Source organism: Grampus griseus (genome assembly GCF_964374135.1).
Source record: "Grampus griseus genome assembly, chromosome: 18".
In the NCBI taxonomy this organism is placed as follows: Eukaryota; Metazoa; Chordata; class Mammalia; order Artiodactyla; family Delphinidae; genus Grampus; species Grampus griseus.
In genome coordinates this window covers 57,047,183-57,059,449 of record NC_139012.1, presented here as the reverse complement: position 1 = coordinate 57,059,449, position 12,267 = coordinate 57,047,183, and the positions used below count along the sequence as shown (strand labels likewise).

General features: G+C 39.5%; 1 protein-coding gene across 1 annotated transcript in view; it reads left to right on the top strand.

Moving 5' to 3' along the window:
- The window catches only part of ENOX1 (ecto-NOX disulfide-thiol exchanger 1), a 299,647-nt gene that overhangs the window by 78,483 nt on the left and 208,897 nt on the right, over positions 1-12,267 (top strand). Inside the window, exons 3-4 of the mRNA XM_082675771.1 lie at positions 5,043-5,186; positions 6,019-6,156. Of these exons, the coding sequence (XP_082531897.1) occupies positions 5,043-5,186; positions 6,019-6,156 (282 nt within the window). The remainder of the gene's footprint in view (positions 1-5,042; positions 5,187-6,018; positions 6,157-12,267) is intronic.

The window sequence follows — 12,267 nt, the reverse complement described above, 5'->3', positions numbered from 1 at the left end:
GCTACCAAAGATCCCTTCTTTCTTTCCCGTCAAAGCACTTAGCCTTGGTGTCCTTTTTTTTCTCTCTCTTTTTTTAGCCACATTTTTTTAAAATAAATTTATTTATTTTTGGCTGCATTAGGTCTTTGTTGCTGTGCGCGGGCTTTCTCTAGTTGCAGCGAGTGGGGGCTACTCTTCGTTGCAGCGTGCGGGCTTCTCACTGCTGTGGTGGCTTCTCTTGTTGTGGAGCACGGGCTCTAGGCGCGTGGGCTTCAGTAGTTGTGGCGTGCGGGCTTCAGTAGTTGTGGCGCGTGGGCTCAGCAGTTGTGGTGCGCGGGCTCTAGAGCGCAGGCTCAGTAGTTGTGGCGCACAGGCTTAGTTGCTCCGTGGCATGTGGGATCTTCCCGGACCAGGGCTCGAACCCGTGTCCCCTGCATTGACAGGCGGATTCTTAACCACTGCGCCACCAGGGAAGCCCCTTTTTTTACCACATTTTGCAGAGCAATTCTTCTCTGCCTCGAAACTTGCAGATTCCACCCATCTCCTAGATCAGTGTAAGAGGACCCATTCTCCTTAGAAGCCTGTTTAGTAATCCTCTACCATAATTTAAGCATGTCTTTGTGATCCTTTTGTGTTTGAAGAGATAATAGTGAGAATTTTTGTAAAACTGATGAAAGACATTAGGCTCTTCTGGGGTTGTTCCTCAGTGGGAGAATTAGTCTGAATTACTTCACTTACCATTATAGGAAGCAGAAATGTCTCCCTTATTCCTAAACGGTTGCTTAAAAATCATGGGGTTAAAACGTAAGTAATATCTATTTAACAATACTCTATATTGTTTTAAACTATGAGCATTTCCATAACCTCAAGAGAACATCCTACTGATTACATGGAGATCAAAGTGAGATATTTTCTTAGTAATAGAAGCAGAAAGTAGAACTTTGGATGAGAATGCATTTTTCTTTTTACTAGAATATAAAACATAATAATGCTAGTGAATACTTCCTGTAAAGTAAGAGAGTTTCAGATGTCATATGAAATGTTTCCTTTGGAATGAACTCTCAACAAGACGTTAATAAATCAGATTTTCTCACTATAATTATTCTTCTATTGAAGTAGGTATAAACCTAAGGACTTGAGTCAAACAAAATCATCCTTTTAAATTAACGAAAGAAAAATTTTCAAGACTTAACTCATCTCCACCCCCTTTTAATAGGAATCTGTGTTTTGTGGACAGTTACAGATGGATTTTATTACTCACGGTGTGTGTGTGTGTGTGTGTGTGTGCGTGTGTGTGTGTGTGTGTGTGTGTGTGTGTGTGTCTGTCCTTGTGTTCCTTGGGACCTTAGACAGGTAGAATGAGTTGTGTTTCTTAGAGCGGGAGAAGCCTGTGTCATTTTTTTAGGCCAAATAATATTTTCTTAGACTTGGTGAGTTTCAAAAACTATTTGCCCCATTGATACAGCTCAATGAAATTCTGAGCATAAATATGTCTTGTTGAACAGTTATGAAATTGGGTCTGAGGTTTTGTACTTGAATGTACCTTAACAAAGAACAGGTTAGATGTCAGCTGAAACCTGGACAGAACTGTACTGTTATCCTTGGCATTTGTACATCTGATTGTACAAAAGCTTCACTGAAAGCTGTAAGTAGAAACTGCCGATTTCACAGTTCATCATGAATCTCTTGAAATCGTTTGCAGTTGCACAGGTAGGAAAAGAAAACCCTAGAGAGAAAAATGTATACATCTTTTAAATTACATTGTATTATTTTATAAAGGAACGGTGAAAAGGATGAAATATTCTGGTACAATTTAGATGTGACACAGAAAACTAGGGCAACACTTACTTTTAGAAATATCAAGTGTTACTCACTGTTTTAAAATTAATTACATAATTATCCAGTAGAACACAAAGATCCCAGGGTACCTTAATGGAAACACTACACTTTCAAATAAAATAATAATAATTAGCACCTACTATATTCCAAGTGTTTCATTAGCTGTAATTTTTAACTCCCCACATCTCTGTGTGTAAATAAACATTAAGAATATTAATCTTTTCTATAGTTTAGAAATAAGAAAACTAAGGCAGAGACATTCATTGGAATGATGAATTAGGCATTATGGCCTTGAATCATTAAAAGAGGCAGGTACTCAGTAGGAACAATAGATGTTCGTAAAGTATAAAAATCACTCTTGTAACTATTCATAAATTACCAGGTAGTAATTAATTTAAAATATCACCTTTCTCCCAAACCAAATCACTTTAAAATTTTTGAAGAATTGAAAGGCATCCTTGGGCTTCCCTGGTGGCACAGTGGTTAAGAATCCGCCTGCCAATGCAGGGGACACGGGTTCGAGCCCTGATCCGGGAAGATCTCACATGCCGCGGAGCAGCTAAGCCCGTGTGCCACAACTACTGAGCCTGTGCTCTAAAGCCTGTGAGCCACAACTACTGAGCCCGCGTGCCACAGCTACTGAAGCCTGCGCACCTAGAGCCCGTGCTCCGCAACAAGAGAAGCCACTGCAGTAAGAAGCCTGCACACCGCAACGAAGAGCAGCCCCCGCTCGCCGCAGCTAGGGAGAAGCCCACACCCAGCAACGAAGACCCAACGCAGCCAAAAATAAATAAATCTATTTTAAAAAGAATTGCAAGGCATTCTTGAGTCTATTGGAAATGCCTAAGACATGACAGAACTTCCTTTAGAGTCACCATTCTAGGTACATGGCAGCCACATGAAGTTGTATGTCATTCAAACCGTTGGATAGGGACATTGAAGAGATGTCATACATAGAATGTCACCCTCTCATTAGGGGATAAATTCAGGTTTACAAACCACAGCTTGCCAAGGAAGCAATACTTTTTGCTTTTTTGCTTTTGTGATGAAACAGTAGCGGTTTTGTTACTATTCCCGGTGAAACAGTATCAGTCTTAAAATGGAGATGGAAAGCGTGGGTAGAAGCTAAGGGCCACCAGGACACTCGATTCCCCTTAGTAATACCACAGTCACTAAAGTGAAAACTAACACTGGGACAGGTATAAAGCCAAGGAGAGCTACCACCACCCCTAAAATACTGTAGTGAGAAAGGCAAAGTGAAACATGGCCAGTCAGGCACAAGTCATAAAGCCTACAAAGTAAAGGGATATTCTCTGATACAGTGTTCCAGAACTGCAGACTCATTGGACAGAAAAAAAAAGTTGTCATTAATGCCAGTTTGGGGACAGCTTGAGCTAGAAAAAGAACCAGCCAACTGAACTTCACTGGGGAGATCAGTAAGACAAATAGTGACCTTGCAGTGATCTCAAGCGCCTCTCCTCCTGGGCCATCTGAGCAAAAGCATGAACACATTGTAGCCTGACTTTGCTTTGGTGTTCTGAAATGGCCGGAGGTGGAGAGAGGAAAATGCTTTGAGGTTTCACCACAGAACTGTTGCTGGTCTGTGGCTAGCTAAAGGGCAGGCATTTTGGTTAGCTATGTATTGATGTTATTGGGTATGTTTTATATGGTGAGAATCTCTTTGATGGCATCCACCGCCTGGGATAAATGATGCATATAATATATAAACACGTTCTGAGTTTATTTGGGTGGTAGAGTCTAATTGCGAGGTTTGAAACGTTTGTCCTGAGTACACTTTGCTCCCAAAGTTGAAATCATTCACTACTTCTTGATGAAGGTGTTTTATCTTCCTGATAGACTATTGGAAATAATTCCCCACCATCTCTCATTCCCCTGTGTCTGAGGGCTAGGGATTTGTGGAGACCATAGAAACGATTTGCTCAATATCCACCTATCCTTGAGATATTGAAACCTGAGCTTCCATTTGAATTAAACTTTTACTCACCTGGCAGTAAGGGTTTTTTTGTATGTTTTTTGGTTTTTTTGAGAATACAGTGTTCAAAAGGATCACTGATTCTTGCACCTAAGAATCAAAGAAATAAAAGAGCATTCCATAAAAGGGCCAAACGTCACACTAGATACACTGACAGACTATAACACTAATTCTAAAATATATATTAGCAGAAAGACAGTTGAAAAACATTTCTAAATTTGTGCCTAAATAAAGATAAGTACTTCGAATTCAGTTGTTCTACCAATCGACTTAAAATTCAAACTTCTCAGATCAGCCATCCAAGTGATGTGTTTTGTCTTCCAGTCTTGAACTGGTAAAAGTGCTTTTAAAATATGTACATAGGAATGCTATGTCTTTGCATTTTTAAGGATGGAGAGAAGGCATATAGCATTTTATAAACGGTACAACATAGAGGGACCCTTTGTAACTTTAAGTAATGTTTTGTTTTTTTGTCTTTTTCAGAAAGGTGCTTTGAAAAGTCTTAAAAATACATTTCTATATAAGCTGTGCAATTCTCAGGAAAATTCAGACCAAACAAATTGCGGCCAGTTAAATTTATCTTGTCATAGAACTAAGAAAACAAATGCTTTTCCTCTGCTGCCCCAGCACCCTCTGCGTCTTCTTCGACGGGTGGGCAGCACGCCATTCTTTCCTTTTGCCTTTCCTGACGATTGTAATTTGGGCACACTCTTTACCAATCTCACGGGGAGTAGCTCCTTGCTTTTTTTTCTCCCTCTTCCCAACTTTTTCTCCCTCTCTGAATACATTTCACAGACGACCGTCTTCGAAAATAACAACATCAATTAATTTTTTAACTTAAAAAAAAATCACATTTAGCCCCGAGTCTGCCCTCTCCATTGATGTGTCATGTGCGGAGCAGGCTGTGAGGGTCTGATAAGTCCCGTTTGTGAAGTCTCTTCAGTAGGAGGCCAGGCACTAGCTGCTCCACAGACAGGCTGTTTATTTCATCCAGCCCTGCTCCGGGTGGTTTGACAGTTGACCTGCACATCTCCCGGTCTCCAAGACCAGACCAGAGAAGGATGCAGCTTCGCCTCTGTGCCTCCCACTGAAAGCTGTTCTTTGTCGTTTATTTGTTTGGTTGTTGTTGTTGTTGTTGTTGATTTTGAATAGACCACAGTTTTTCCCATGAGAGCTCCCCCAGTTAACGATGACACTTTCTCACTGCGCTGCTCTTCTTCCCCTTTTGCAGAATCCGATGATCTCCGTGGGGACCCTGCACTCAGCCATCAAAGCACTCCCGCCCCTCAGGATGCTCGTAATTCAATAGTAGATGCAGGCGGCGTTGAAAGCATCACACAGTGTCCCCAGCAGCTTCCTCAGATGATGGCTGCAGGTAAATGTCGGTGGCCAGCACTGAACACAAACAAGGCATGTTGCGTCTTAGTGGATAGCCTCCCCCTCCATGAAAATAAGTATTGAACCAGGAGCCTGGGCTCCTCAAAGAAACCAGGCTCTGGAACTAGTGAACCTCAAAGAGCATTCAGTCAAATTTAACTTATTTTGCTGACCTTTTTTTTTTTTTTAAGCTCTGTGCTATTTGTCTTCAATATTATTTATCTATTTTGTTTCGATGAAAGCCGGGGCTTATAAGAAATATTTTGGGAGTCACTTTAGAAAGACACCTGCGTTTCCTTAATGTACGTATGTAAATAGTTTGTAAAGGACGGAATGTGTTACAAGGTAACACTTAATAAATTCAGTCAGGACCAATTTGACTGCTTGACATCTGATTTTAGAGATTTTATTAGACGGTTAGAGGGTGTGTCTGCTTCAGAATTACTCTTGGAAACAGGCTTATTCTAAGCCAATTGACTTGTTTTACCCAGAGAGTCCTCTGGCTTTGCCTCTCCACCAGGGAACTTAACTAATGTTTCACCTGGAGAAGGAAGCGATTCTTCAGTTTTTTCCAGGGGTACTTCCTTAGTGGCATGCTGTGTATAATATAAACTGCATGTCCTTCAGTTTCCTCCCAGAATGTATTTGGAAACTCTTTTTTGTTTCCGTCTGGAGGAAGCACTGCTGTAGGTTACAGTGCTGTTATTTTTTGTGGTTTGGGAATGTGCTTAAACGAAGCCTCACGTCTCTAGAAATGCGATTTGTTTTCAAAGAGACACCATCGCCTGTGGACTCTAAGTCAGAGTTTCTTCCCCCCTACCCCATCACAGCAGCCGATGGTTTGGGGAGTCTCGCAATCGACACGACCCAGCTGAACATGTCAGTGACGGACCCCACCGCCTGGGCCACCGCTATGAATAACTTGGGCATGGTTCCCGTGGGGTTACCTGGACAGCAGCTCGTGTCAGGTAAGCTTTCTCTTGGGTTGGAAGATGCCTGCAACCACGCCACTGGGTGTGGGCGACAGGCGCCTTGGCCGTCTTTGCACGCGCAGGTGTTGAGCCTGGTCTGGGACTGATGACCGGGGCATGGTTAGGCAGGCTATATGCCTGAGATTCTTCTCATCACCTCGCTCTTCTGCCAAATAGCCATTCTCAGAAAAAGCCACACGCGGTTATCTCTCACCGATGGCACTGCAACACCAATTTTGTATTTTAAATGGGTAAATAGAAGAGCTAATATTTGCTTTCCAATTTACAAAACTCTTCCACAGACGTTACGCCATTCGATTCCACAACCGTCTCTTTGAGACAGGTATACACTTACGGTGGGCGTGGCTCTTGTTCACGTTCCCATGTTAAAAACAGGGAAAGAGGGGTCCAGAGTTTGGGTGACTTGTCCAGCACTGAAGTGGCAGAACTTAGAAACCCAACTCAACTGACACTGCATTCCCTGTTTTCTTTCCGTCACACTTTGAAATAGTAATAACAGTCGTGTATTCAATATAGAAAATGTTTGGAGATGTCACAAAGTAGAAGGTCATTTGAAAGAGTTGATCATTTAATTTAACACATGTTTATTGCAGATTTTCCATGTGCCCTGTAACAAGTGCTTTGGGAAATAGAAAAAAATATATATATAAGTGTCCTCGAGGGTTGAGGGAGCATATCTCCCCAAACTGAAACACACAGCAACAAAAAACAGCAATAAAAATAATGTGTAGAATCAGGTGCTAAGAGGTGGTTTGGTAATTTCCAGAAGGATCAATGCCTGGGGCTCTGAGGGAAGGTGGGACTTGAGCTGTTTGGAAAGATACATAGGGCTTCAGTATTCACTTAACTCATTCAACACACATTTTTCCCCCCACTTACTTATTTATTTTATTTTATTTTATTTATTCATTTTTTACAGCAGGTTCCTATTAGTTATTTACTTTATACATATTAGTGTATACATGTCAATCCCAATCTCCCAATTCATCCCACACACCCCCCACCCGCCGCTTTCCCCGCTTGGTGTCCATACGTTTGTTCTCTACATATGTGTGTCTACTTCTGCCTTGCAAACTGGTTCATCTGTAACATTTTTCTAGATTCCACATATATGCATTAATATACAATGTTTGTTTTTCTCTTTCTGACTTACTTCACTCTGTATGTCAGTCTCTGAGTGCATCCATGTCTCTACAAATGACCCAATTTCGTTCCTTTTTATGGATGAGTAATATTCCATTGTATATATGTATCACAACTTCTTTATCCATTTGTCTGTTGATGGGCATTTAGGTTGCTTCCATGACCTGGCTATTGTAAATAGTGCTGCAGTGAACATTGGGGTGCATGTATCTTTTTGAATTATGGTTTTCTCTGGGTATATGCCCAGTAGTGGGATTGCTGGGTCATATGGTAATTCTATTTTTAGTTTTTTAAGGAACCTCCATACTGTTCTCCATAGTGGCTGTATCAATTTACATTCCCACCAACAGTGCAAGAGGGTTCCCTTTTCTCCACACCCTCTCCAGCATTTGTTGTTTGTAGATTTTCTGATGATGGCCATTCTGACCATTGTGAGGTGATAGCTCATTGTAGTTTTCATTTGCATTTCTCTAATAATTAGTGATGATGAGCAGTTTTTCATGTGCCTTTTGGCCATCTGTATGTCTTCTGTGGAGAAATGTCTATTTAGGTCTTCTGCCCATTATTGGATTAGATTGTTTGTTTTTTTAATATTGGGCTGTATGAGCAGTTTATATATTTTGGAGATTAATCCTTTGTCCACTGATTCATTTGCAAATATTTTCTCCCATTCTAAGGGTTGTCTTTACATCTTGTTTATAGTTTCCTTTGCTGTGCAAAAGCTTTTAAGTTTCAATAGGCCCCATTTGTTTATTTTTATTTCCATAACTCTAGAAGGTGGGTCAAAAAAAGATCTTGCTGTGATTTATGTCAAAGAGTGTTCTTCCTATGTTTTCCTCTAAGAGTTTTATAGTGCCAGGTCTTACATTTAGGTCTTTAATCCATTTGGAGTTTATTTTTGTGTATGGTGTTAGGGAGTGTCCTAATTTCATTCTTTTAAATACAGCTGTCCAGTTTTCCCCACACCACTTATTGAAGAGTCTGTCTTTTCTCCGTTGTATATCCTTGCCTCCTTTGTCATAGATTAGTTGACCACAGGTGCATAGGTTTATCTCTGGGTTTTCTATCCTGTTCCCTTGATCTGTATTTCTCTTTTTGTGCCAGTACCATATTGTCTTGTTTACTGTAGCTTTGTAGTATAGTCTGAAGTCAGGGAGTCTGATTCCTCAAGATTGCTTTGGCTATTCAGGGTCTTTTGTGTCTCCATAGAAATTTTAAGATTTTTTTGTTCTGGTTCTGTAAAAAGTGCCATTGCTAATTTGATAGGGATTGCATTGAATCTTTAGATTACTTTGGATAATATGGTCATTTTCACAATATTGATTCTTCCAATCCAAGAACATGGTCTATCTCTCCATCTGTTGGTGTCATCTTTGATTCCTTTCATCCATGTCTTATAGTTTTCTGAGTACAGCAGATCTTTTACCTCCTTAGGTAGGTTTATTCCTAGGTATTTAATTCTTTTTTGTCACAGTGGTGAATGGGCTTGTTCCCTTCATTTCTCTTTCTGATCTTTTGTTACTAGTGTATATGAATGCAAGAGATTTCTGTGCATTAATTTTTGTATCCTGCAACTTTACCAAATTCATTGATTAGCTCTAGTAGTTTTCTGGTGGCATCTTTAGGATTCTCTATGTATAGTATCATGTCATTTGCAAACAGTGACAGTTTTACTTCTTCTTTTCCAATTTGTATTCCTTTTATTTCTTTTCCTTCTCTGATTGCCATGGCTAGGACTTCCACAACTATTTTGAATAATAGTGGCGTGAGTGTATGTCCTTGTGTTGTTCCTGATCTTAGAGGAAATGCTTTCAGTTTTTCACCATTGAGAATGATGTTTGCTGTGGGTTTGTCATATATGGCCTTTATTATGTGGAGGTAGTTTCCCTCTGTGTTTTTATCATAAATGGGTGTTGAATTTTGTCAAAAGCTTTTTCTGCATCTATTGAGATGATCATATGGTTTTTATTCTTCAATTTGTTAATATGGTGTATCACATTGTTTGATTTGCATATATTGAAGAATCCTTGCATCCCTGGGATAAATCCCACTTGATCATGGTGTATGATGCTTTTAATGTGTTGTTGGATTCTGTTTGCTAGTATTTTGTTGAGGATTTTTGCATCTATATTCATCAATGATATTGGTCTGTAATTTTCTTTTTTTGTAGTATCTCTGTCTGGTTTTGGTGTCAGGGGGATGGTGGCCTTGTAGAATGAGTTTGGGAGTGTTCCTTCCTGTGAAGGTTTCTGGAAGAGTTTGAGAAGGATGGGTGTTAGCTCGTCTCTAAATGTTTGATAGAATTCACCTGTGAAGCCATCTGGTCCTAGACTTTTGTTTGTTGGAAGAATTTTAATCACAGTTTCAATTTCATTACTTGTGATTGGTCTGTTCATATTTTCTATTTCTTCCTGGTTTAGTCTTGGAGATTTATACCTTTCTAAGAATTTGTCCATTTCTTCCACGTTGTCCATTTTATTAATGTAGAGTTGCTTGTAGTAGCCTCTAATGATGCTTTGTATTTCTGTGGTGTCCGTAACTTCTGTTTCATTTCTAACTTCTGTCCGGTAACTTCTGTTTCATTTCTAATTTTATTGATTTGAGTCCTCTCCCTCTTTTTCTTGAGGAGTCTGGCTAAAGGTTTATCAATTTTGTTTATCTTCTCAAAGAACCAGCTTTTAGTTTTGTTGATATTTGCTATTGTTTTCTTTGTTTCTATTTCATTTATTTCTGCTCTGATCTTTAATGATTTCTTTCCTTCTAACTTAACGTTAGTTAACCTTATAACTTTTGGGTTATAAGGGTTTTGCTTTGTTCTTCTTTCTTTAGTTCCTTTAGGTGTAAGGTTAGATTGTTTATTTGAGATTTTTCTAATTTCTTGAGGTAGGATTGTATTGCTATAAACTTCCCTCTTAGAACTGCTTTTGTTTTATCCCATAGGGTTTGGATCATCGTGTTTTCATTGTCATTTGTCTCTAGGTATTTTTGGATTTCTCTTTTATTTCTTCAGTGATCTCTTGGTTACTTAGTAATGTATTGTTTAGCCTCCATGTGTTTGTGTTTTTTACGTTTTTTTCTCTGTAATTGATTTCTAATCTCATAGCGTTGTGGTCAGAAAAGATGCTTGATATGATTTCAGTTTTCTTAAATTTACCAAGGCTTGATTTGTGACCCAAGATGTGATCTATCCTGGAGAATATTCCATGTGCACTTGAGAACAAAGTGTAATCTGCTGTTTTGGATTGGAATGTCCTATAAATATCAATTAAATCTATCTGGTCTGTGGTGTCATTTAAAACATGTGTTTCCTTATTAATTTTCTGTCTGGATGATCTGTCCATTGGTGTAAGTGAGGTGTTAAAGTCCTCCACTATTATTGTGTTACTGTTGATTTCCTCTTTTATAGCAGTTAGCGTTTGCCTTATGTATTGAGATGCTTCTATATTGGGTGCATATACATTTATAATTGTTATATCTCCTTGGATTGATCCCTGGATCATTATGTAATGTCCTTCCTTGTCTCTTGTAACTTTGTTTATGTTAAAGCCTATTTTATCTGATATGAGTATTGCTACTCCAGCTTTCTTTTGATTTCCATTTGGATGGATATCTTTTTCTATCCCCTCACTTTCATTCCGTATGTGTCCCTAGGTCTGAAGTGGGTCTCTTGTAGACAGTGTATAAATGGGTCTTGTTTTTGTATCCATTCAGCCAGTCTATGTCTTTTGGTTGGAGCATTTAATCCATTCACATTTAAGGTGATTATCGATATGTTTGTTCCTATTACCATTTTCTTAATTGTTTTGGGTTTGTTTTTGTAGGTCCTTTTGTTCTCTTGTGTTTCCCACTTAGAGAAGTTCCTTTAGCATTTGTTGTAGAGCTGGTTTGGTGGTGCTGAATTCTCTTAACTTTTGCTTGTCTGTAAAGCTTTTGATTTCTCCATCGAATCTGAATGAGATCCTTGCCGGTAGAGTAATCTTGGTTGTAGGTTCTTCTCTTTCATCAGTTTAAATATATCGTGCCACTCCCTTCTGGCTTGTAGAGTTTCTGCTGAGAAATCAGCTGTTAACCTTATGGGAGTTCCCTTGTATGTTATTTGTCGTTTTTCCCTGTTGCTTTTAATACTTTGTCTTTAATTTCTGTCAGTTTGATTACTATATGTCTTGGCATGTTTCTCCTTGGGTTTATCCTGCCTGGGACTCTCTGCGCTTCCTGGACTTGGATGGCTATTTCCTTTCCCATGTTAGGGTAGTTTTCGACTATAATCTCTTCAAATATTATCTCGGGTCCTTTCTCTCTCTCCTCTCCTTCTGGGACCCCTACAGTGCAAGTGTTGGTGTGTTTAATATTGTCCCAGAGGTCTCTTAGGCTGTCTTCATTTCTTTTCATTCTTTTTTCTTTATTCTGTTCCGTGGCAGTGAATTCCACCATTCTGTCTTCGGGGTCACTTATCTGTTCTTCTGCCTCAGTTATTCTGCTGTTGATTCCTTGTAGTGTAGTTTTCATTTCAATTTTTCATTTTTCATTCCCATTTTTCATCTCTTGTTTGGTTGTTCCTTAATTCTTCTAGATCTTTGTTAAACATTTCTTGCATCTTCTCGATCTTTGCCTCCATTCTTTTTCCGAGGACCTGGATCATCTTCACTATCATTATTCTGAATTCTTTTTCTGGAAGGTTGCCTATCTCCACTTCACTTAATTGTTTTTCTGGGGTTTTATCTTGTTCCTTCATCTGGTACATAGTCCTCTGCCTTTTCACTTTGTCTGTCTTTCTGTGAATGTGGTTTTCATTCCACAGGCTGCAGGATTGTAGTTCCTCTTGCTTCTGCTGTCTGCCCTTGGTAGATGAGGCTATCTAAGAGGCTTGTGCAAGTTTCCTGATGGGAGGGACTGGTGGTGGGTAGAGCTGGCTGTTGCTCTGGTGGGCAGAGCTCAATAAACTTT